Source organism: Hemiscyllium ocellatum, chromosome 7 (assembly GCF_020745735.1).
Source record: "Hemiscyllium ocellatum isolate sHemOce1 chromosome 7, sHemOce1.pat.X.cur, whole genome shotgun sequence".
NCBI lineage: Eukaryota > Metazoa > Chordata > Chondrichthyes > Orectolobiformes > Hemiscylliidae > Hemiscyllium > Hemiscyllium ocellatum.
Window position 1 is genome coordinate 55,342,232 of NC_083407.1, and position 25,982 is coordinate 55,368,213.

The 25,982-nt window shown below is 42.2% G+C and overlaps 1 protein-coding gene across 2 annotated transcripts in view; it reads left to right on the forward strand.

Annotated features, from left to right (window-relative positions):
• The window catches only part of LOC132817447 (coiled-coil domain-containing protein 148-like), a 100,661-nt gene extending 75,523 nt beyond the window's left edge, over nt 1-25,138 (forward strand). For both annotated transcript variants that reach the window (XM_060827894.1, XM_060827893.1), the window contains 6 exons: nt 5,714-5,854; nt 8,127-8,245; nt 16,394-16,511; nt 17,940-18,080; nt 22,703-22,860; nt 23,548-25,138. In XM_060827894.1, the coding sequence (XP_060683877.1) occupies nt 5,714-5,854; nt 8,127-8,245; nt 16,394-16,511; nt 17,940-18,080; nt 22,703-22,849 (666 nt within the window). In that variant the 3' untranslated portion in view covers nt 22,850-22,860; nt 23,548-25,138. The remainder of the gene's footprint in view (nt 1-5,713; nt 5,855-8,126; nt 8,246-16,393; nt 16,512-17,939; nt 18,081-22,702; nt 22,861-23,547) is intronic.
• Nucleotides 25,139-25,982: the final 844 nt, after the last annotated feature.

The window sequence follows — 25,982 nt, forward strand, 5'->3', positions numbered from 1 at the left end:
CAGATCCTTGAAAGTTGCCACCCAGGTTGACAGGGTTGTTAAGAAGGCATACAGTGTTTTAGCTTTTATTAATAGAGGGATCGAGTTCTGGAACCATGAGGTTATGCTACAGCTGTACAAAACTCTAGTGCGGCCGCACTTGGGAGTATTGTGTACAGTTCTGGTCACCGCATTATAAGAAGAATTTGGAAGCTTTGGAAAGGGTGCAGAGGAGATTTACTAGGATGTTGCCTGGTATGGAGGAAAGGTCTTACGAGGAAAGGCTGAGGGACTTGAGGTTGTTTTCATTAGAGAGAAGAAGGTTGAGAGGTGACTTAATAGAGACATATAAGACAATCAAAGGGTTAGATAGGGTGGACAGGGAGAGCCTTTTTCCAAGTATGGCGACAGTGAGCACGAGGGGGCATAGCTTTAAATAGAGGGGTGATAGATATAGGACAGATGTCAGAGGTAGTTTCTTTATTCAGAGAGTAATAAGGGTATGGAATGCTTTGCCTGCAACAGTGGCAGATTCGCCAACTTTCAGTACATTTAAGTCATCATTGGACAAGCATATGGACGTACATGGAATAGTGTAGGTTAGATGGGCTTCAGATTGGTATGACTGTTCGGTGCAACATCGAGGGCTAAAGGACCTGTACTGCGCTATAATGTTCTGTGTTTGTGCAACTATGGCTCATAGCTTTGAGTCTGCAGGCTGCTTGAGAGAGCCAAAAAACTCATAGCCAGACATGATGGCATTCTGAGACAATATAAATGCTACATGGAATTAATCCATGTAGAGCACTAATGTGGATTGGTCAGTGGTGCTGAAGGGAGGAATTGTGAAGTAAATACCAGTTGTACCTAGCTGGTTCAACTCCAGCCATCAAAATCATAAAGGCTGGGGAGGTCAATAATGATGAGAAAGCTAAGGAAACAATCCATCATGGGGCAATCTCTTTATAGATTTTCTTGGCCCCTCAGACTGTGCCTGTGGAGCCCTATGACAAAGGTGCACATTCAGTGAAATGGGTGCAGCAACCGCTGGAGGGATGTCCTCTGGCACCTGCATAATGAGGATAACTGCAGTGGACATTTCAGCTACAGGCAAGTCATAAGTGAGCAGGCTGTATCTACCTCATCTGTGGGCACAGGGGTGCACAGTATAAAATTGGCCAATAGCAGATGCTGCATGATTCACTGGGGCTGTCAACACTAAGATTCCTTGGAAACTATAAATTCAATGTTTATTCAATATAAATAAAAATAGAAACAAAAACATAATGTGAGACTTTTAAAATAAGGATGGAAATATGTTAGTACATCCTGGTTGAGTTATCCCCGTCATCCCAAGTAACATTCTCAATGTCCCTTGAATTAATGTTCAGATCCTGTCTGCAACTCCTTGGAAAATCAACTAGTATTACATTAACTCTTATAGTATATGTATCAAATACAGTTTAATTTTGTCATATTTGATGTAACAGCTGCTTGTTTAAATCAGGCACAGTATGTAAGACTTAAACCATACCTTACTCTGCTTTTGTCTACACTATTACAAAAATTGTGAATTTTTTATTGTATTCTTGGCTTCCAATAGTAACAAAAAAAATTATGTTGAGATTGTGTATTGTTTTAGACATGGTTATGCCAACCTATTTGATATGAAGTTGACAGCTACAATTTTTTAACAAGCCTTCGCACCCTATCAAATGCTTAAAATGATCGAAACAAAAACAATTATTTGAAATAGAACATAATTGACAAATTGAATAGTGTATGAATACTCAAATCAAAACCACAACAAATATTTAACAAAGCACCTGTCAAATTCTAACTCCTTTGCCTTAACTGGGTTTTTTGCCCAGCATATGCAAACAATGCATAGATTCTGTGCTGAGTATTATGGTTCTTTGTCAAGTGTCAATAACCAGGGTTTCACAGAAAGTTTCTTTATGCGAGGCCCTGGCAGGTTTTCTCACCTTATCATCCTAAACTTGCCTCATTAACTACCCACCTGCCTAGCGGGGACACTCTTTCATCCAACATTAGCCTAATCTTGCAATCACCATACTCAAGAACTCATCACTCTCATGATCTCCTATAATGGATTGGCAACTTTGGGGCCAATGCCATCTCTAAAAGGGCATTGAGTATCTGGACAAAGGCTTACATCATTTGTGACATTTGCTCTGGACATAAAAAAAATTCAGGAAGTTGGCACCTTGCTTTGTGGACAAGAACCTGGATGTTTTGGTGCAGAAGAGGTATGTCCTTTTCCTCAGCAGAGGAGCCACGTCTGTGGTAGCCTCCCATGTATGTGCAGTCTCTTCCATCCAGAGAAATGGGCAACAATATGAAAAGAATGTCAATGACTTTGTTTGCTGTATAGGTTAAGTGCTCCACCATCTTCTCTCTGCTAACTTACACTCATTCCATCTGTCACTGTACCCAGTCCTCACCAAGGCTTGCATTCTACCACTTACTATTGCATCCAACATGTTATGTCATTCAATGCACATCACCAGTGCCAACCAGCCACTTGCATCTTATATACCTCCCTTTTTCTCAATCCAGGAGAAAATGGCCAATAACAAAGCAGAAAGAGTCAAGAAAGATGGTAGGCTATCCAACATTTGGCTCCTGACCCCAAGAGGAAAGGATCATCACCCTGACTGTCCCATCAGCTACCTTTTAATTTACTGTGCTGGGACCTCCTGAATGAAAAGTACTGTCCTTGACTTGACTGAGGACTGCTGGCACCCATGACAAGCTTCCTAGCTTTGTGTATGTGCTAAATAGCAAGGAAAGACTAAACCATTAAGAGCCTTTCATTTCTACCTGAAGGGGAAATGTGCAAAATATTAAGGCAAGGAAGGCAGAAATGCTGTGTGTTGCACCTAGGCTTAAAGTGAGCGATGCTAAGAGAGTAAATGAACAGCCCTGAGGTGCAGCCTAGTCTAATCTGTCAGGTTCGATCCTAGTCCCAGTATATAAAGTTACCTTTTAGCAACATTTCAATGAGTTGCCGGTGCTCACGCTTATTGTTGGTGGATCAAAGATGTGCCATGATGATGAAGAGAGGTTGGCACATGCCCAGTGCCAAGGACTGTTGACAAGGGGTGCATGTGGTCAGTGCTCAAGGGATGTGCCCTGAGATGCCATGTGCCCAAGATGGAGGGCTGGTGGATCAAGCAACAAGCTAGAGTCACTATGCACCCACTCCAACTTCCTTGTCAAGCATCTTCAGCATCAACTTTCCGTGCAGCAGTTGATAGATTAGATATCAGCATTAAAACTGAGGTGAGGTGTGCTTTTAATGAAGCTAACAACCAGCAATAATATCTATAAAACGCATCTTATTGTTGCCAAGTGAGAATCTCATTCAATTCCCAGGACTTAATTGGAAAATGCAACTAGTTATTCCCAAAGTTGAGAAATGTCTCACAGGACTTCTCACACAGTTCTTCCAGATTTCTTGCCATCATTCAGGCCCAATAAAGTTCTGCCCAGTATTGCAGATCAATCAATTTGTGCATTCTTTTCACCAGTTAGAATTCCCCTCCAAGCTTTCCTTTTAGTTTTATTCGTATGTTATGTGGATAAATGAATCAATGGCTTCGTTGCTGGATTAACAGAAATGTGATACTCCAAGTCTTCAAAATGTTCCACTGTTTAATTGAAACATTCTGGGTACATTTGTATCAATTCTTCTTTGTATCGCCCTGTGATTACAGGATGCTTTTCACTGAGTGTACTATCTTCAACTCTTAGCTACCTTCTTTGCCTCATGATTCATTGAGACAATCTGTAGTTCTTCACATCTGCTCAATCCTAGTACATGAGGACCGTCTGTCTGTTTCTGTAATATAGACTGTGCGATTAACATTCTTCTCTTTGTCTGTCTGATTTGGGTGGTTCCGCATGTCAGTGTATGGTGCTAGAAAAGCACTGCAGGTAAAGGAGCATCTGAGGAGCAGGAGAGTGAATGTTTCACGCATAAACCCTTCATCAGGAATAAGAACAAACCCTGCTGGCTTTCTCTTGGCTTAACTGATGTCTAGCTGTTCTGGTCATCAGGATCTTCAACTGTGCTCGTGCCTTCATGTGTTGTGTAGTGAACATACCCTGCAGTATTGTGAGCTTGTCCTTTCTAATTGATATTTTCTGCAGTTCAACGTACAGAACCTTAACTTAATTGGTCTATCAACCTTTCATCTGTGTCCTTCAATTTCTATTTTCTGGCAGCATTTTTAATCTGTGACAATTCTTTTAATATGCTCATTTCATTCTTTTCTGAGGCTTTCATATTCATATTGGTAGACCGACAATTTGATTTTACTTGGAGATAAGTGCTGTATTTTTCAAAACAAAACCAAATTTCTGCTGTATTCTTCAGTAAGCTTTCAGTTGTTGAATAAATGTAGTCTTTTGTCTGTTGCCTGCGAAAGATTATAGTTGACCCTCTCTTCATTGCTCGTTCCTTTTAGGAAACTACTAAAAGTCAGTGAGTTCTTTTGCTTAAACTTTTCAACTGACTCCCATGATATCGTCAGCTTCTCAATTCATTATGGATTATAGCATGCATTAATTCTGTGCACATTGACATTCCATTTTTTAGTTTTATTATGTTGAACTTAGTTTTTTCTCTCTCTCTGCAACTAATTGGGATGATTTTGCTGACCAGCATTAAATTAATTGAATAAAAACAAAGAACTGTGGATGCTGAAAATCTGAAGAAAAGCAGGGCGTGCTGGAGAAATTAAGATGCTTTAGGTTTGTTCACATCTGTCACCACATTATATATTGTGGTTGCCCTGCCTCCCAGAGTTTGAAATAACCATACTTCAGCCTTAAAAAGGTTAGAACTTTTCATCTTTAACTCAATTTGCCATGATGTCAAATTAACCGACTACCTTAAGCCATTGTAGTGTTCCTTACAATCTGGCTCTCCAGGGCAGCTATGTCTATGGCCCTTTGGAACATTTAGATATTCAGTTGGTTCCTGACAGATTAGTTCCTTGCTCTTTATTGTATAATAACTTATATCAGTAAGTGACAAAATGATTAGAAGCAAGTTAAGGAGAAATTCTTTCATATTTAAAGTCTGGGATTTGGAACTTATTGCCAGCTGGGATGGTAGAAGCAGGAACTCTCACCAAATTTAAAAAGTATTTACATATGCATTTGAAGAATCTATAAGGTTATGAATCAACAGTTAAAAGCAAATTTTGAACTGGATAACCTTTATTTTGCCTGCACAGATAGATTTGCTGAATGGTCCCCTTTCTGTATTTTTGTACAGACAATTGATTATCGTATAAATTAGAAACATGTTTGTTTGTTTTAGGAACATATTGTAATGTTTCCCCCGTGCCTGCTCAGGGAGTTCAAGCAAGAGCAGAGACTAATAATTGAAACCTAGGACACTCTTGATCTTTTGTGTTCAGTATCCCATTACTCAGAACATTTACCAACTGAGTTATCAAGAAACCTACGAATGAAGTCTCATCTGGAAATCACCAAACCTACAACTGATATTGAAACACGATGAATTACAATTTATCAAATCAACCATGAACTGGATATATACCTGTAATCACCTGCATTTAATTTATCAATTTTTTAAAAATTGAGATTAATGTGTTTCTTTACTTGTTCCATAGAGTACATATTATGCTCTCCAATGATTTTGATTTTACTTAATTAAACGAACAGTACATTTCACTAGGTTCAGGAAATGCGTGCACATCAAGAGGAAATGGCTAGACTGGAAGCAGCTATTGCTGCACAGAAGAGAGAAAGAGAATTGGAACAGGAGAGGAAGGAAAGAGAAAAGGAAATGTGCCGTAGAACCATGGATAAAGAAAAAGTAAGGAGATCTGTACAATGTGAATAATAGACTTTGGTGCTATTGGTTCTGTTTTTATAATTAATTGCTGTAATTTTTTGGAAGTCTGAAATAAATATGATTCTTCACATAGCTCTGAGTGTAGGATCTCTAACGTGACTCATGTAATTACACTACATTTTTGTCATTGAGGGCTAACCTCTTAACACAATTGTGCTACAAGTATTGAAATTACTGAAGCATGTGATTTGATATTAATAGTTTGTTAAGCATAATGACATCATTTAATCTGCTACTCTGGGTTGTTAAATTTAAAATAATCGATTTACTTTATTGTAGCTTTCTCTTATATACAGATCACTTGCAAAAGTGCAATGTTTGCTCTATTATTTCAAAATTGCTGTTGTACATTCGATGATTTTTTTTACTGCAGCAGGACATTTGACAGTGTCAGTTAGACTTGGGCCTTGCATTTTATGTTTCCCATCAGAAGTTGCTGAAAGTGTGAGTTGAAAACATCATATTGAAACATGACTTTTGGAATGTGCCTGATCAGATGGGCTGAGGAGTGGCAGATGGAGTTTAATTTTAGATAAATGTGAGGTGCTGCATTTCGGAAAGGCAAATCAGGGGCAGGACTTAAACATTTAATGTTTAGATCCTGGGGAATGTTGCTGAACAAAGAGACCTTGGAGTGCAAGTTCATAATTCCTTAAGTGGAGTCACAGGTAGGTAGGATAGCGAAGGTACACTGCCTTTATTGGTCAGTGCATTGAGTATAGATTCTAGATTAGTGATGCTGGAAGAACACAGCAGTTCAGGCAGCATCCGAGGAGCAGTAAAATCAACGTTTCAGGCAAAAGCCCTTCATCAGGAATGCTGAAACATATTGTGACTGTACAGGACATTGGTCAGGCCACTTTTGGAATACTGTGTTCAATTCTGGTCTCCCTGCTCAGGAAGGATGTTGTGAATCTTGGAAGGGTTCAGAAAAGATTTATAAGGATGTTACCAGTGCTGGAGGATCTGAGCTTTAGAGAAAGCTGAATAGGCTGGGACTATTTTCCCTCGGGTGTCGGAGGCTGAAGGGTGACCTGGCAGAGGTTTATAAAATCCTGACTGGCATGGATAGAATAAATAGGCAAGGTCTTTTCCCTACGGTGGGGGAGTGCAAAACTCTAGGACATAGGTTTAAAGTGAGGGGGAAAGATATAAAAGGGACCAAAGAGCAACTTTTTGTGGTGCATGTGTGGAATAAGCTGCCAGAAGAAGTGCTGGAGGCTGGTTACAATTGCAAGATTTAAAAGGCATATGGATGGGTATATGAATAAGAAGGGTTGAGAGGAGTATGGGCCAAATGCTGGCAAATGAGACTAGATTAATTTAATTTAGGATATCTGGTTGGCATGGATGAGTTGGACCGAAGGGTCTGTTTCTGTGCTGTACGTCTCTTTGACTCAATGAAAGCACCTACATTTCTTCTGAACTAATTAGATTGAAGGACTGTGTAATCTGTACAGTAAAGATTATGAAAAGTTTAAATCTGAGTGAAAAATTAGTTACAAAAAGATAAAGCAAAATTTGACTCCGAGCAATCAAAAACTGACAGAAAAACTAAAAAGATAAATCAATTTTAACCTAAAGAAATTAGTCTACACTTTTAATAGTTAAAAGAACCCTTACCTAGTGAATTTTTACTCCCAGCTTTCAGACATAACAATTTGGCATAAATCAGTGGCACAGAATTACCATCACTGGTGTTGAGAGGCTTACATTTGAGAACTTTTAAATTGTTGGACTGTACAGAAGAAGATGAGATTTCTGGCATCACCTGAGCATTTCAAGGCTTATAGAGGTAACACTTGTGAACCAATGAATAGCAGGAGTTGGAGTTCAGATGAGATCAGGCTACATTGATAAAAGTAAAATATTTTGAAGCTGGAAATCTAAAACAACCACAAAGAATACTGGAGAGACTTAGCAGGTTTGGAAGGTCTGTTTCTCTCCACAGATGCTGCCAGACCTGGTGAATTTCTCCAACATTATCTGTGTTTGTTTCCGGCTACAGTGATATTGATCAGCGTAGCTAGGACATATGGTATGCTGTCACACAATCAGCTGCCTACAAATACCGAGATTTGGCATTGGATGTTTGTCCTCTGGTTCAGAATGACTTGCTGATTTTTATCCCCTGGGGGAGTCGCCTACCTACAAGACATCAAGGCCACTTTGAAACTGCATTTTAATGCACTGGAATTCACTAAACCTAAAAGATTCATCTGTATGTTTTTAGATAAAGCAGTTCTGTGCTGAAAAGCAACGTAAGAGGGAAGAATTAGAACAAAAACATCAGCAGCGACTTAGAGAATTGAAAAATGAAATGGCAGAGCAAGCTAAAAGGGACAGAGAGCGGTAAGGATGAATTGCCAGTTCTCAAGTTAAGTGTTCCCTTCTGTCATCCACTGTCTTTGTTCTTCAAGACCATTGATTTTTCTTCTGCTGTGATCAACAATGTCACAAATTACAAATATACCTGCAATACTTCAGAGCTGTACACATACCATGTTTCTCAATGTTGTCACACAGCTGGTCTTTTTTCTAAAAGCTGCTCCTTTTCTCAAGGATACTGTGTCTTTGGGTTATTTTCAGAGAGGCTGTAAACCAGCTCCCAGCCCAGGGTAATTGGTACAGAGATGAGAGAGGATTTTCAGAGGCCTTTTGTTTATATGTAAACAGATGAGACTTTAGGCCATGAGGTCATGTTTTAGATGTGACCTGTATAATGAAGGATGAATGGTCAGCTCTGTAGCTGAGCAGTTCAGTCCAGAACTAGTTAAAAGTTCAGCAGTGGACTGTGTGAACAGGCTACAAAACTTCTCTTTCCTTCTGCCCTTATAACTTCAATCTGTAAGCATTTGTTCAATTTTTACTGTTGTTTCAGGGGGGTTGCTTGTTGTGTATATTCAGAACAGCATAATTAAGTCCAGTTTGGATAGACTGAGTTCTGTAAGGGTTCTTTCTTCTATCTTTGTTCCATTGTATAATTTTGTGAATACATTTTAGTCTCTTTTTTAAAACCTGGTAGTCAACCTTGTTAAAAATGAGGTCTGCAGATGCTGGAGATCACAGCTGAAAATGTGTTGCTGGTTAAAGCACAGCAGGTTAGACAGCATCCAAGGAATAGGAAATTCGACGTTTCGGGCATAAGCCCTTCATCAGGAATGAGGAGAGTGTGCCAAGCAGGCTAAGATAAAAGGTAGGGAGGAGGGACTTGGGGGAGGGGCGATGGAGATGTGATAGGTGGAAGGAGGTCAAGGTGAGGGTGATAGGCCTGAGTGGGGTGGGGGCGGAGAGATCAGGAAGAAGATTGCAGGTTAGGAGGGCGGTGCTGAGTTGAGGGAACCGACTGAGACAAGGTGGGGGGAGGGGAAATGAGGAAACTGGAGAAATCTGAGTTCATTCCTTGTGGTTGGAGGGTTCCCAGGCAGAAGATGAGGCGCTCCTCCTCCAGCCGTCGTGTTGTTATGTTCTGCCGGTGGAGGAGTCCAAGGACCTGCATGTCCTCGGTGGAGTGGGAGGGAGAGTTAAAGTGTTGAGCCACGGGGTGGTTGGGTTGGTTGGTCCGGGCGTCGCAGAGGTGTTCTCTGAAGCGTTCCGCAAGTAAGCGGCCCGTCTCCCCAATATAGAGGAGGCCACATCGGGTGCAGCGGATGCAATAGATGATGTGTATGGAGGTACAGGTGAACTTGTGGCGGATATGGAAGGATCCCTTGGGGCCTTGGAGGGAAGTGAGGGAGGAGGTGTGGGCGCAAGTTTTACATTTCCTGCGGTTGCAGGGGAAGGTGCCGGGAGTGGAGGTTGGGTTGGTGGGTGGTGTGGACCTGACGAGGGAGTCACGAAGGGAGTGGTCTTTGCGGAACGCTGATAGGGGAGGGGAGTGACATATATCCCTGGTGGTGGGGTCCGTTTGGAGGTGGCGGAAATGACGGCGGATGATACGTTGTATACGGAGGTTGGTGGGGTGGTAGGTGAGAACCAGTGGGGTTCTGTCTTGGTGGGGGTTGGAGGAGCGGGGCTCAAGGGCGGAGGAGCGGGAAGTGGAGGAGATGCGGTGGAGGGCATCGTCGATCACGTCTGGGGGGAATCTGCGGTCCTTGAAGAAGGAGGCCATCTGGGCTGTGCGGTGTTGGAACTGGTCCTCCTGGGAGCAGATGCGGCGGAGACGAAGGAATTGGGAATATGGGATGGAGTTTTTACAGGGAGCAGGGTGGGAGGAGGTGTAGTCCAGGTAGCTGTGGGAGTCAGTCGGTTTATAGTAGATGTCTGTGTTGAGTCGGTCGCCCGAGATAGAAATGGAAAGGTCTAGGAAGGGGAGGGAGGAGTCTGAGACAGTCCAGGTGAATTTGAGGTCGGGATGGAAGGTGTTAGTAAAGTTGATGAACTGTTCAACCTCCTCGTGGGAGCACGAGGCAGCGCCGATACAGTCATCGATGTAGCGGAGGAAAAGGTAGTTGCGGAAGATGGACTGTTCCACATATCCTACGAAGAGACAGGCATAGCTGGGGCCCATGCGGGTGCCCATGGCAACTCCTTTAGTTTGGAGGAAGTGGGAGGATTGAAAAGAGACGTTATTCAGGGTGAGGACCAGTTCAGTCAGTCGAAGGAGGGTGTCAGTGGAAGGGTACTGGTTGGTGCGGTGGGAAAGGAAGAAGCGGAGGGCTTTGAGTCCTTCGTGATGGGGGATGGAGGTGTACAGGGACTGGATGTCCATCGTGAAAATAAGGCATTGGGGACCGGGTAAGCGAAAATCCTGGAGGAGGTGCGACCAACTCAACACAGACTAGACCTTTCCATTTCTATCTCGGGCGACTGACTCAACACAGACTAGACCTTTCCATTTGTATCTCGGGCGACCGACTGAGTGAACTGGTCCTCACCCTGAATAATTTCTCTTTTCAATCCTCCCACTTCCTCGAAACTAAAGGAGTTGCCATGGGCACCCGCATGGGCCCCAGCTATGCCTGTCCCTTCGTAGGATATGTGGAACAGTCCATCTTCCGCAACTACACTGGCACCACCCCCCACCTTTTCCTCCGCTACATCGGTGACTGTATCGGCGCTGCCTTGTGCTCCCACGAGGAGGTTGAACAGTTCATCAACTTTACTAACACTTTCCATCCCGACCTCAAATTCACCTGGACTGTCTCAGACTCCTCCTTCCCCTTCCTAGACCTTTCCATTTCTATCTCGGGCGACCGACTCAACACAGACATCTACTATAAACCGACTGACTCCCACAGCTACCTGGACTACACCTCCTCCCACCCTGCCCCCTATAAAAACTCCATCCCATATTCCCAATTCCTTCGTCTCCACCGCATCTGCTCCCAGTAGGACCAGTTCCAACACCGCACAGCCCAGATGGCCTCCTCCTTCAAGGACCGCAGATTTCCCCCAGACGTGATCGACGATGCCCTCCACCGCATCTCCTCCACTTCCCGCTCCTCTGCCCTTGAGCCCCGCTCCTCCAACCCCCACCAAGACAGAACCCCACTGGTTCTCACCTACCACCCCACCAACCTCCGTATACAACGTATCATCCGCCGTCATTTCCGCCACCTCCAAACGGACCCCACCACCAGGGATATATTTCCCTCCCCTCCCCTATCAGCGTTCCGCAAAGACCACTCCCTTCGTGACTCCCTCGTCAGGTCCACACCCCCCACCAACCCAACCTCCACTCCCGGCACCTTCCCCTGCAACCGCAGGAAATGTAAAACTTGCGCCCACACCTCCTCCCTCACTTCCCTGCAAGGCCCCAAGGGATCCTTCTATATCCGGCACAAGTTCACCTGTACCTCCACACACATCATCTATTGCATCCGCTGCACCCGATGTGGCCTCCTCTATATTGGGGAGACGGGCCGCTTACTTGCGGAATGCTTCAGCGAACACCTCTGGGACGCCTGGACCAACCAACCCAACCACCCCGTGGCTCAACACTTTAACTCTCCCTCCCACTCCACTGAGGACATGCAGGTCCTTGGACTCCTCCACCGGCAGAACATAACAACATGACGGCTGGAGGGGGAGCGCCTCATCTTCCGCCTGGGAACCCTCCAACCACAAGGAATGAACTCCGATTTCTCCAGTTTCCTCATTTCCCCTCCCCCCACCTTGTCTCAGTCGGTTCCCTCAACTCAGCACCGCCCTCCTAACCTGCAATCTTCTTCCTGACCTCTCCGCCCCCACCCCACTCCGGCCTATCACCCTCACCTTGACCTCCTTCCACCTATCACATCTCCATCGCCCCTCCCCCAAGTCCCTCCTCCCTACCTTTTATCTTAGCCTGCTTGGCACACTCTCCTCATTCCTGATGAAGGGCTTATGCCCGAAACGTCGAATTTCCTATTCCTTGGATGCTGCCTAACCTGCTGTGCTTTAACCAGCAACACATTTTCAGCAGTCAACCTTGTTAACTTACTCTAGGTAATTTTCACTGTACACTTATAAAAACAAATTGCAAAGTTATGGTCTGGGCTGCCTGCTTAATGTATTGAGTGGTCTGGCCTAGTCCATAACAATGTGGATGTGATTGGCTTTTTATTTCCCCAATTAGTGATACTGCACTGTAAAAGTTTTTATTTTTCTCACCAGTGTTCAATGCAGTATGTTTCTCATGTGAATATGATTGCATATTTTCAGTGAAGCAGAAGAATATTGATCTGGACAAAAATTTTACGAGTGTAATTGGTGTTGTGTGCATCTCCGACTGCAGTGAGAGCAATGATTCGGAGCATAGAAGAAGGCCCTTTGGTCCATCAAGTCTGTGCAAGTTCATAACAATCACCTAACTATTCTAATTCCATTTTCCAGTATTTAACCCATAGCCTTGTATGCCATGGTATCAAAAGTGCTCATCTAAATTCTTCTTAAATGTTTAAGGATTTTTGCCTCTACTACCCTTCCAAACTGTGAGTTCTAGAATCTCACTACTCCTGAGTGAAAAAAGATCTTCATCAAATCCCCTCTAAGATACGTGTAGAATCAGAAAATGGGTGAGATTCTGAACGAGTACTTTGCTTCGGTATTTACTGAGGAGAGGGATGTGACTGATGTTGACGTTCAGGATAGATGGTTGATTACTCTAGGTCAAGTTGGCATGAGGATGGAGGAAGTGTTGGGTATTCTGAAAGGCATGAACGTGGACAAGTCCTCAGGTCTGGATGGGATCTATCCCAGGATACTGAGGGAAGTGAGAGAGGAAATAGCTGCGGCCTTTACAGATATCTTTGCAGCATCCCTGAACACAGGTGAGGTCCCAGAGGACTGGAGATTGCTAATGTTGACCCCTTATTTAAGAAAGGTAGCAGGGATGATCCAGGTAATTGTAGACTGGTGAACCTGATGACAGTGGTAGGGAAGCTGTTGGAGAAGATACTGAGGGATAGGATCTATTTATATTTGGAAGAAAATGGGCTTATTGGTGATAGACAAGATGGTTTTGTGCAGGGAAGGTCTTGTCTTACCAACTTAATAGAATTCTTTGAGGAAATGACAAAGTAAATTGAGGGAAGGGCTGTAGATGTCATAAAAATGGACTTCAGTAAGGCATTTGATAAGTTTCCCCATGGTAGGTTGACGGATAAAGTGAAGTTGCATGGGGTCCAGGGTGTACTAGCTAGATGGATCGAGAACTGGCTGGGCATCAGGAGACACTAGTAATGGAAAGGCGATTCTCAAAATGGAGAGCTGTGACCAGTGGTCACAGGGATCCGTGTTGGGACCACTGTTTGTGATACATATAAATGATCTGGAGGAAGGTATAGGTTGTCTGATTAGCAAGTTTGCAGATGACAATAAGATTGGTGGAGAAGAAGATAGTAAAGGGAACTGTCAGGGAATGCAGTAGAATATAGATAGGTTGGAGAGTTGGGCAGAAAAATGACAGATGGAGTTCAATCCAGGCAAATGCGAGGTGATGCATTTTGGAAGATCAATTCAAAAGCAAACAATGGAAAAGCCTTGGTGAAAATTGGTTGTATAGAGAGATTAGATTAGACTTACAGTGTGGAAACAGGCCCTTCGGCCCAACAAGTCCACACCGACCCGCCGAAGCGCAACCCACCCATACCCCTAACCTAACACTACGGGCAATTTAGCATGGCCAATTCACCTGACCCGCACACCTTTTTGGATTGTGGGAGGAAACCGGAGCACCCGGAGGAAACCCACGCAGACACTGGGAGAATGTGCAAACTCCACACAGTCAGTCGCCTGAGTCAGGAATTGAACCCGGGTCTCAGGCGCTGTGAGACAGCAGTGCTAACCACTGTGCCACCGTGCCGCCCTTATCTGGGTGTTCAGGTCCATTGTACCCTAAAGGTGGCAACACCAGTCGATAGTGGTCAAGAAGGCATACAGCATGCTTTCCTTCATCCGTCTGGATATTGAGTACAAGAGTTGGCAGGTCATGTTACAGTTGTATAGGACTTTGGTTCAGTCACATTTGGAATACTGCGTATAGTTCTGGTCGTCACATTATGAAAAGGATGTAGATGTTTTGAAGAGGATGCAGAGGAGGTTAACCAGGATGTTGCCTGGTATGGAGGGTGCTGGCTATGAGGAGCGGTCGAGTAGATTAAGACTATTTTCATTAGAAAGACAGAGGTTGAGGGTAGACCTCAGTCAGGTCTCAAAAGTCATGAGAGGTATAGACAGGTTGGATAGCAAGAAGTTATTTCCCAGTGTGGGGGACTCAATTACTAGGGATCATGAGTTCAAGGTGAGAGGGGAAAAGTTTAAGGGAGGTATATGTGGAAAGTTTTTTACGCTGAGGGTGGTGGGTGCCTGAAATGTGTTGCCAATGGAGTTGGTAGAGGTGGGCACGATAGCGTCAGTTAAAATGTGTCAAGACTGATACATGAATAGGCATGGAGCAGAGGGATACAAATCCTTAGAAAATAGGTGACAGTTTTAGATAGAGGATCTGGATCAGCATAGGGCCTGTTCCTGTGCTGTAATTTTCTTTGTTCTAACCTTACTGTCCCTTACCTTAAATTATATCCCTGGTCATTGATTCCTCCAAGAGGAAATGTTCTTTCCTGTCTAACCTAGGATTACCTTCTATAGGAAAGATGTTGTGAAACTTGAAAGAGTTCATAAAAGATTTACTAGGAGGATTTGAGCTTTAGCAAGAGGCTGAATAGGCTGGGGCTGTTTTCCCTGGACCGTTGGAGACTGAGGGGTGACCTTAGAAGTTTATAAAATCATGAGGAGTATGAATAGGGTAAATAGATAAGGTATTTTCCCTGGGGTGGGGCGTCCAGGACCAAATGGCATAGGTTTAGGATAAGATGGGAAAGATTTAAAAGGGATCTAAGGGGAACTTTTCCACGCAGATGGTGTTGCATGTGTGGAATGAGCTGCCAAAGGAGGTGGTGGAGGCTGGTACAATTACAACATTTAAAAGGCAACTGGATGGGTATATTAATAAGAAGCATTTGGAGGGATATGGGCCCAGTGCTGGCAAATGGGATTAGATTAATTTAGGTTATCTGACTGGCATCGAAAGGTCTGTTTCCGTGCTGGACATCTCTATGACTGTGTGACTGTCTATGGCCCCTCATGATTTTATATATCACAGCCATGTCCTCCCTCAGCTTCCTTTGCTCTAAGTCTATCCAAACCCAGTCCATTCAATCTGTCTTCATAACTAAAATTCTCCAGTCTAGGCAGCATCCTGTTATATCTCCTCTGCAACCTTTCCAGTGCAATCATATCCCTCTTATAATGCCTATAATCCATGACTGCACACAATACTCGAGCTGTGATCTAATCAATATTTTATACAGTTCCAGCATAAGCTCCCTAAACTTAAACTCTGTCCCTCCATTGATAAAGGCAGCTATCTCATATGCCTTCTTAGCCGCTTTATCAGCCTGTCCTACTACCTTAAGAGACCTGTAGCTCTGCACACCAGTGTTCCTCTGATCCCCAATGCTTCCAAAGGTCCGACTGTTTGTTATGTATTCCCTTGATTTGTTTGTCATGCCCAAGTACATCAACTCACACATTTGTTGAATTCCATTTGCATTGATCAGCTAGTCTGACCAGACCATCTGTATCCTTCTGATACTCTCCTCAGTACTTATCACCTCACCAATTTTTGTATCATCATTAAAATTATTGATCAATTGTCCTACCTTCAAGTCTAAATCAATTATGTATTTGGAACAAGATTATTGGACTATTGAGATTTACAACTTTAATGTAACCAAAACCATTATGATGAATTTAAGTCATATAATAGAAAATTATTCTTCAAAACTATTTCTCCTTTGAATACTAACACACACAGATGGGAACTAGAGGGAAGAGGGTTAATTACTGACAAGGGAAGCCCAAGTACCAATCTCTATTTCCTGGATAGGAGTGTAATAGCTGTTTGAAAGTTTGACATCTGTTTCATTGAGTGGCATTTTAACTGACTTATCTTTATTGGATTTATTAGCATGAGATTGTAAAAGTGTTGATTATATATAGTATTGTTAATGATAGTGTGAAGCACCGACAGGAATTGTTACAGAAACGTCGTCAAGAAAGAAAAGCACTAATTTTGCAGCAAATGCAAGAGGAAGAAGAAAGGCAAAAAGTACTTGATGCTTACTGGCAGAAGGTACTGATTTCGTTTTCTAAGTAAAATTCTTGACCTAAAATAAAGCCTAGACTCTTAAATTTTGACTCTTATCTTATATAAATGCATTATAGTGACGCAAATGCAACAACTAGTCAACTATGATGCTGGTGTTGAGATGCATATGATAACAACAAACCAATGCCTCACACATATTAAGATGCCTACTTTGATTTACTTTTCTTTCAACTAGATTTTGTAACTAATACGATTATGACAATCAATTGAAAATCTGATATCTCTTTGTTACAACCATGATGATTCACTGTCCTACCATCTTAACTCTAATGCCTAGCCTTCAAGCTATGCTGCTTGGTTTGCAAGGTACATTTGTCAATGTGGTCAGACAGGTATTGGGTCAAATTTACTTCGAGGTGAGATACTTTGGGATATCCCATATGACCAAATGATGCTGGGATACATTTTCATGAACATCAGTATTTTTGTTATTTCATCCATAGTTGTTCTCATCTGAGTCAAGATAATTAATTTTGCCAGGAAAATCAATTTATTTTGACAACAGTGCTAACTGATGCCACTTCCCTTCATTAGACAAGGAAAGGAAAAGTACTGGCCTATAGTAGTGACCTTATAAGGCAGATAAAACCAGATGACAGGACACAGTACAAAATAATTATATTGAATAGCTCCATGTTGATTTTAAGTTGCCAAAAAGGTAGTAATGTCATCATTATGGGGTTGGAATAGTCATCATTCCATTAATAAAGACAGATTGTCTGTTGCCATTTCTACAGGGACCTGCCTCTTTGGCAACCAAAAATTGCCTATTTCAGGTGGTAATCCCCAATTAATATGCACATTTTTGACATTATAGGAATCACCTTTCATTTCCAAATTTATGTAAACAATGGACCTAACATCTGATAGGCATGTAGCTGAGTACATGATTTTCAGCCACTAAGGCTCATGGCGCCGTGCACGATTTTAACCTTTTAGCCCCCTTTTTTCAAAATTCGCTCACAGGTTGTGGGTATTGCTGGCTGAGCCAGCTAGACTGGTTGCCCATCCTTAATTGCCTTTGAGAATGTGGTATTGAGCTGCCCTCTTGAGCCACTATAGCTTGTGGTGTAGGTACACCTACAATGCCTTTAGGAAGGGAGTTCCAGGATTTTGACCCAATTACATCAGCTAAACAGAGTGCTGCACAAACTTCTTTCTGGACCCTTCTACTATTAGTACATTTGGTCTGCAGATATTACATTATTTTAGAAAGTGCTTTGAATATTTGAATAATATTTAATAAGGTAAATAGTTTAAACTTTAAGAGATAAAGTATATTTGCAACAAAGACAATATTAATTTATTAGCATTTTCTAAACATTATACTTTATCTAGAAAGGAATTATAATGGCCACCTAATTCAAATTGATGCGTTAATTGTGTTCACAGTTTTCTGTCACTGCTCAGTTTGATCCTGTCAGGATGATGGGTGACACAGAAGCATCGAAAGCCCGAACTGGAACTGGAACACAAGAAGAATTCTTGCTCCAAAAACCTTTATTTCATTTGTGCACATACACAGATAAACAGGTACATCACAACAGCATTTCCATAATATAAAACACAGCTTATCTCTGGAATATATTGTACATATAAATATAGATATTTTTTAATCAGCCTGTTCAGAGGTATTACAGCACAGCTCTGGAGTAGGTGGGACTTGAATCTAAGTCTCCTGGCCCAGAGGTAGAGGCTCTACCAAAGCACCACAAAAATTAAAATTATATAACTGGGTATGTTCTCAAAATATTTATAGTATTTCCTTTAGCTATTCTGCCAGCTTTTAACTGTCTAAATTACAACTTTCCATATATAGAACATAAAAACATAGATATTTGATAAAAACATTGATACCAAGCCAAAACTAAGCCGCCTTCAGCCATTCCTGATGAAGGTCTTATGCCCAAAACATTGACTCTTCTGCTCCTCTGATGCTGCCTGACCTGCTGTGCTCTTCCAGCACCACACTTTTCGACTTTGACTCTCCAGCATCTGCAGTCTTCACTTTCTCCTAAGTCAAAGAAGTAAAGATGACCAAAGGATGGTCTTTCAGGAAGAGATGTTGGTGGAAAAATAGAGGACTTGAAACAGGGAATAGTATGTAAGAGATGGTCTTGTAGCACAGTAGGTAATATCCCTGCCTATAAGCCAGAAGCTCTAGGTTTAGGTCCTTCTCAAAGGCGTGAATATGCATTCATGATGTGGCTATCTAGGTTGGTTATCAACCTATAAATTCTTTCACCATGCCAATGGCAGGTTATAAGAGTAGGGCAGTCTCCTGGTCAGCCATGCTTGATGTGGAGTGGCTTCCCTCTGCCAGAATCTCTGGTGACAGGCTTGCTATGTAGCAGGAATAAAACTTGCTATTGTAACAGATAAAACCATGTACTTTGTCTGCCTCGGTTGCGACTGTGCGTGGGAAAAGAGGAGTTATTGTGTAGAAGAGGCCATTTATGCACTGGAATCACAGAATTGCTATAGCACAGAAGGATGCCGTTTAACCTGTCAAGTATGTGCTATCTTTTCCAAAGAAGCAATTCACCAAGTGTCCCTTTTCTGCCCTCTCCTTCAGCTCTGCACATTCTTCCTTTCTAAATTATAACCCAACTCCTCCTTGGAAGCCACAGTTAAACCTGTTTCCATTGTGCTCTTGAACAGTGCACTCCAGACTGCATTAAAAGATTTCCCATCATGTCACCGTTGTTTCTTTTGACAATTAGAGTCATACAGAGTGGAATCAGACCCTTCAGTCCAACTCGTCCATGCCAACCAGATATCCTAAACTAATCTAGAACCATTTGCCAGCATTTGGTCCATATCCTGCTAAACCCTTCCTATTCATATACCCATCCAATTGCCTTTTACATATTGTAATTGTACCAGCCTCCATCACTACTTCTAGCATTTCATTCCATACATGCACCATCCTCTCCATGGAAAAAAGTTGACCCTGAGGTCTCTTTTAAATCTTTTAAACCTATGCTGTCTAGATTTGGACTCTCCAACCCTGGGAAAAGACATTGGCTATTCACTTTATCCATGCTTTTCTTGATTTTATAAATCTCTATAAGGTCACCCCTCAGCCTCTGACATGCTAGGTAAAATAGCCCCAGACTATTCAGTCTCTCCCTATAGCTCAAACCCTCCAACCCTGGCAATATCCTTAAATTCTTTTCTGAAGTTTCAAATCGTCCTTCCAATAGCAGGGAGAACAGAATTGCACAAAGTGTTCCAAAAGTGGCATGACCAGTTACCTGAAATCCATGCTGATTCTGTTCCCAGTCCTTCCACTGATACAAACTGTGTTTCCTAATCCAAGTCCCTCATAATTTTAAACACGTCTATAAAATCTCCTCTTAACCTTCTCTTCTCAAAGGAGAACAGTCCTGACTTCTCCAGTTTGTCTCCATAACTGAAGTTCCTCACTCTGGATATATCCTTGTGAATCATTTCTGCACTCTCTCAATGCAATCACATTTTTCTGACTGGAGGCATACACTAATTGAGTCCAAACCAATATTCTTGACAAATTTAACATAACCTCAATACCCCTATTTATAATGTTAGGGCTTCTAAGTGCAACAGCAAAAGTAAAAAGAAGAGGGGATAACAAGATGGCAAAGTCAGAGGAATGAAGGTTCAGGTGTGAGGGATTGACTTGGTACTTGGAAGCTATTATTTCTGATGCCACAAGTGGTTTTAAGAGGACTTGTCTAGTGCAGTGGTAGTATCCCTGGATTGAAGTCCAACCTCCTTCAGAGGTTGTATGAATATCTCGCAACAGGCTGCTTAAGAAAATATCTAAGAGGTTTTAAGTTAGAACAATGCAAATGGACATGCTGGAGTTGGTATGAGACCAGATATTGTTGCAAGAATTTTGGCTGAGCAGATGTTTGTAGAGGATGGGAAATTGGCTGGGTGCTTGGGAATTGTTAAGACACACAAGGGTCCCACAGCAATGTTGACATAGGATGAAGGTAGATGATGTTGAACTAGACAATCGTTCTGGTGCAGAGGGTTAAAATCTCAGCTGGATATGCAATGGATGAGTTAATAAATGGAGAGGGAGAGCTGGGCTTCTTGGAACTATGAATGTAGAATGATGAAAAGTAGAAGTGGACCAACTATTATCTTAGAATGCAAGAACTACAGGTTTAAAGACTTCATAAGAGATGATGGAAATCAAAGAGCCACAATCAATTAAGAGTGAGACCAAGTGAAATAGTCCTACTAGGTTGAACAGCATTGCCCCAATTTTCCAATATGGGTTGGAATCGCATTTTCCAACCCAGATCAGACAAACATTTGTCCTCATGTCCATGGAAGAGTTTTTTTTTATGGGGGTGAATCTCTGGGCCAGAAATCTTCCCAACTCAGTCCAGGAATCTGTGTAGGCAGCTGTGGAGGGGTTGCTGCTGAAACAACACCCCTCTTGTGTCAGGAGCTGCAGTATTTAGTGGCTTATGGTCCAAAGCAACTTTGACAGTATTGAGAGAACGAATGTAAGATTTGTAGAGGGATGGGGGTATTAGGGCGGCAGATAGGTGAGGTGATAAGGTGCCAATTGAGTGAGCGTGTACAGGTAGCAGGTGGAAGTTGGTTGAGGGGAAGAGTGCCGTATAAGTGAATGATGGTAAGAGAAGTGGGTAGTGTAGCCAGTAACTGGGTGCTTAGGTTAAATTGGAGGATGTCAGGTGAGGTGAACTAGTTCATAGAATCCCTAAGGTGTGGAAACAGGCACTTCAGCCCAACAAGTCCACACTGACCCTCTGAAAAGTAACACAGACCCATTCCCCTACCCTATATTTACCTATTGATTAATGCACCTAACCTACTCATCCCTGAACAATATGTGCAATTTAGCATGGCCAATTCACCTAACCTGCCCAATTTTGGATTGTGGGAGGAAACCCACGCAGACACTGGAAGAATGTCCGTGTGGTATTTGCACAGTCACCTGAGACTGGAACCGAACCTGGATCCCTGGTGCTGTGAGGCAGCAGTGCTAGCCACTGAGCCACCATGAATCTATTCGTTGAACTACTAGTTGTAAGTAATTGAGTCAGTTGTTAAGGTAGAGTGGGTAGGGTAGGAAGTCTGATTAGGTCAGCTGGGCAACGGGTTGGGAGTTGCTGGTTGAAGGGGAAACGAATAGCATCCAAGGATAGATTTGGGTTTGGGCTAACATTTGGGAGGTGGGAGTCAGGGGAGGGTGTGTAGAGTCCATGAGAGGGTGGAGTCAGGTTAGGGGGAGAATTGGATTTAGGACAGACCCATGGAGGTTGGTGTTCAGACTGATGGGGGAAGATGGGGATTGTGTCCTGAATGTTGGATCAATGGGTGGGCGGAGGTGTATATGTGCATGTGTCGAGTGGAATGCATTTGAGGATTGGGACAGTGTGAATTGAGGTTCAGTTTTATGGTTAACCAGGAGGTTTAAATCTCCCTAATTTTGCCTGGTTAATGATCTAAGGAAGTGAATTGGGATCAACCAACTCTGATATGGAGACTTTAACAGAGGGTTTCAGATGCTAGGTGATTGACCATTTGGAAGTTCAGAATTTCTGGGCAATGCCCTCAATCAGCTGTGTTAGGACTTTCTATACCCAAAACTCTCCAATTCTGTTTATTCTTCAGTAACAACTATCTTCCTTTCAGGAATCTAGGCCCATATTGTTGAATGAAATATCATTATAATGAAGTAACAAAAATGTAAGATTTATGCATTAAAAAATGTCCATTCTATAAATGGAGTTTTTTCCTATCCATATAATTAGGAGGTAAGTGCATTAGTTACATAACTGTCACGTGATATTTCTACAAATATTTTTAGAAGCTAATGATTTCTAGCATTATGTAGAGTTCCAATTTATTACTGCGTTTAGTTTTGATGGATTAATTTGTATCTCTTCCTATTGGTATATTGTCCCATTAAACATTATGCACCACTGATTCCTACCTGAACAGCCATTCTTTGAAACACTCGGTGCCTGCATCAGTACAAGCACCTGACAACTCCATGCCCTCTCCCTGACATCAAACATACTCAAGATCTCATCCCATGGATTTCTGACTCAATATTTTCTCAGTAAACTTCTAACTTTCATGTTTATCTTTGAAAATCAAAACTAAACTGTACTTTTTCTGAGTAGGTGGTGGCTGATCCTCGTGTCCGAATTGAACAAGCATTACGAGAAGCAGGACTTCACAATACCTTTTATGCACGGGAGGTTTTATCAAAGATTCCTCCAACAAGGCCGCCAAGGAGAGATATGGAGTCTACTCTTTTTAAAGACTGAATTTATTTGAGGTAAAATGGTTCAGAGTTTATCTGTTACACTATTTTCTTTCCATGTAAACTGTATTTGCTGGCTCACTCAAACAATCTATTTACATTAATTTAAATGATGAACAATGGAATGGGATAGAGAAAATTGTAGTGGAAAATCAGGTAATACAAAGCTGATTATTTTCAAGCTTGCCAGCCTTACTCAAGTATTTGAAAATGCAACAACAGAAATTAATTAAAATGCAACTTAAAGAATTTGATAAACCATCAATTAAAAACTTCATGGCAAAGCATCTTGAATGAAGGGAAATGTGGCTACATGGATAGAGGCTTGTCACTGGATTAATATTCATACCAGCAGAATGAGGCCTTAAGTTGCTCATGCAAGAGCCTTAATTGGCAGCTGGGGAGAAAGATTGTGCTTTGGTCTTGCCACCACAGACTTAATCAGGTTTGCAAGTAGAAAGATGGTGGGATTCCCATCCCCCACCCTCCTGCCTAGTTAAATAACCCCCATAACTAAACTCACAAGGTGCTGCTCTGTCATTTCCTGTCTCTTGTGTTGAGCTGTGAGGAGAGTGCAGTGAGATTTCAGAGTGATCTGCTTAAGTTAACTGAATGGGCAAACACATGACAGATGTAATATAGATGAAGAAAATGATCTGGGTGTCCTTGTGCAATAATAAATGAAATATCTTTCCTTCACAGAGATTGGCAATCGGACATATACCATTCTCTCAACATCATGGCACATCTCTGACTCACTTAGAGTTCTCCACTTCAGTATTAAAGTTTGTAATGCATTGACTTTTTACATTGTACGGTAGCTGCTGGACGCTTGTGTACAGTGACAAACACCCATCTCATGCATCAGAACAGGGTGCATTTCAGGACACTTAGCTTGCTATTTGGAGTTTATTCACATTGTAACTCCTTGGATGTTCACAATTTCTCTTCCTTCCTTTGCCTTGCACTTTGCTCCCTCATTCAAAGCTTACAGGCTCACAATATGCTATCTTCTAGTGGAGACACAAAGCCAGGCAGCCTGTCATGTTTGTCAACAATAAAAAACTAAGGCAGTGGACATGTACTGTACCACACTGCTATTTCAATGTCATACCTGCAGCATGTGCCAGCAGCCTACACAACAAACACACAGTGTGCTTCAACCAAATGCCCATATCTCAAAGCCTAAGATATGTCCTCCTCCAAGTCAATGGGAACTGCTTCCAGTTAGTGGATACTGGTACAGTAAGTCAAAAGCTGATACCATCCAATATCAATCCAAGGGTTTGGACACAGTCAGTGTTTGGGATGATCAGAGTTAGGATGTTCATATCACTACAGTCCTGGGAGTGAGCGTCAGTCACTCATATAGTGGTAAGTCATTCAGGGGTCTAGCCATCCATCAGTCAGAGCAGTAAGGGCATTGGTCATGTTTTCTGCAGGGTATTTTAACTTCTTTAACTCTTAGTGATTAGAAGCCAGCACTGAGGTGGGAATGCTGGAGAAGTCATTTTGTGAAGACTGAAGGCAGCATGCTGACTGAAACTCAACATCTTGGGGTGCAAGACAACAAAGCAATGGGAAGGCAAGGGACATTGTGGGGAGAGGGGTGTCATCGATGATCATTGCCACCCTGACTTGTGGAGACAGTGTTTTATATACCACCGAATGCCTGTGGCTTTGGGAGTAAAGTGTGAAGGTAACCAGATAAGTAAGAGTTGGTTGGGAAAATAGGGAAGATCAAAGCTGATAGAGCTGACAAGGAGGGCAAATCAAAAAGTAGCATGAATGTTTGGGAGATCACCGAGATTGAGAGGCTAAGCTTGTGACTTACTCTGAGAAACAAAACACAGAAATTGCTGGAAAGTTCAGCAGGTCTGGCTGGCAGCATCTACCGCAGATTCAGTTGCCATCAGTTCTGAGGAAGGGTCACTGAACCCGAAATGTTAACTCTGATTTCTCTCCACAGGTGCTACTGGACCCACTTAGCTTTTCCAGCAATTTCTGTTTTTGTTTCTGATCTCCGGTATCCACTGTTCTTTCATTTTTTACTTAATCCTTGAGGTTTACCTGTGTTACGTTCCATCCACATTCAAATTGCAAATGTGCATTGAAGTGGAAAACAATTGCCACCACACTCGAAGTATGTGGAGTGCATGAAGTTCCCCTCAGAACGAGCTCTACTTGTAAACAATGTGAGGCCCTTAAAGGGATGATAATATTAAACAGAGGCTAGTAAAGTACAGGTTAAAAATTTATGTTGCCATACAGTTTTGTGTATGGACCAACGGTTCTGCATTCATCAAGTGTGTCAGGTAAAATTCCTGGGCACCAAAAATCTTGTCCATTTAATTTGACATGACAAATCATTCCTGATAATGGCTGTGAAGCAAAGTAATGTCAGGTTAGCTGTAAAGATTCACCTTCATTGTAAAGTTCACAATCAAATTCCAAGATGACATGGCAGGAGCTGTTTGTTTTACATCTTGGCCTCCTTCTACACCAAAAACCGTAACACAATTCAGACTTGTCAAAAAATACAGAATGCAGCCTAGAGTTATAGTCAGGTCTGATATGACTCTCATTCAGAATTGTCAACAAATCTCGGTGGCAACTTGCCGTCTGTCAACCATCTCCATGGCAACTGTGGATGGCAATTCCTGATTTCCAGCAATTGACCTGGTGTGTAGCTGAGCTTTAAATATGGCACCGGTGATGGACATCTCAGCAAGTCCTGGTAGTGGCAAGTACTTCCTATGTTGCTAAGTGCAGTATAGTGCATGAGTGCACTATGAAGGCATAGAGTACACATTATGTGGTGAGCAACAGAGATTTACACGAGGTAGTTCACAAGAGTTCATGGAACTCAACCCTTTGTAGCACATGAAATATTTTGGTAAAATTCAGCCACCTGTTTCTCCCCCAGAAGTTGCCAGACCTTCTGAGTGTTTGCAGCATTTTGTGTATTTATTTCAGATTTCTAGCAACTGGAGAATTTTGCCTCTGGATAACATTTTTCACCTTGTTTGTAAATGTTTGATTCCTATTTAAATAGGGATTTTGAAATGAAAGAGTTATGAAAACTGAATGTAATTATTTGTTTTAATTTTTAATGTTTTAATAGAATTATTAAATTA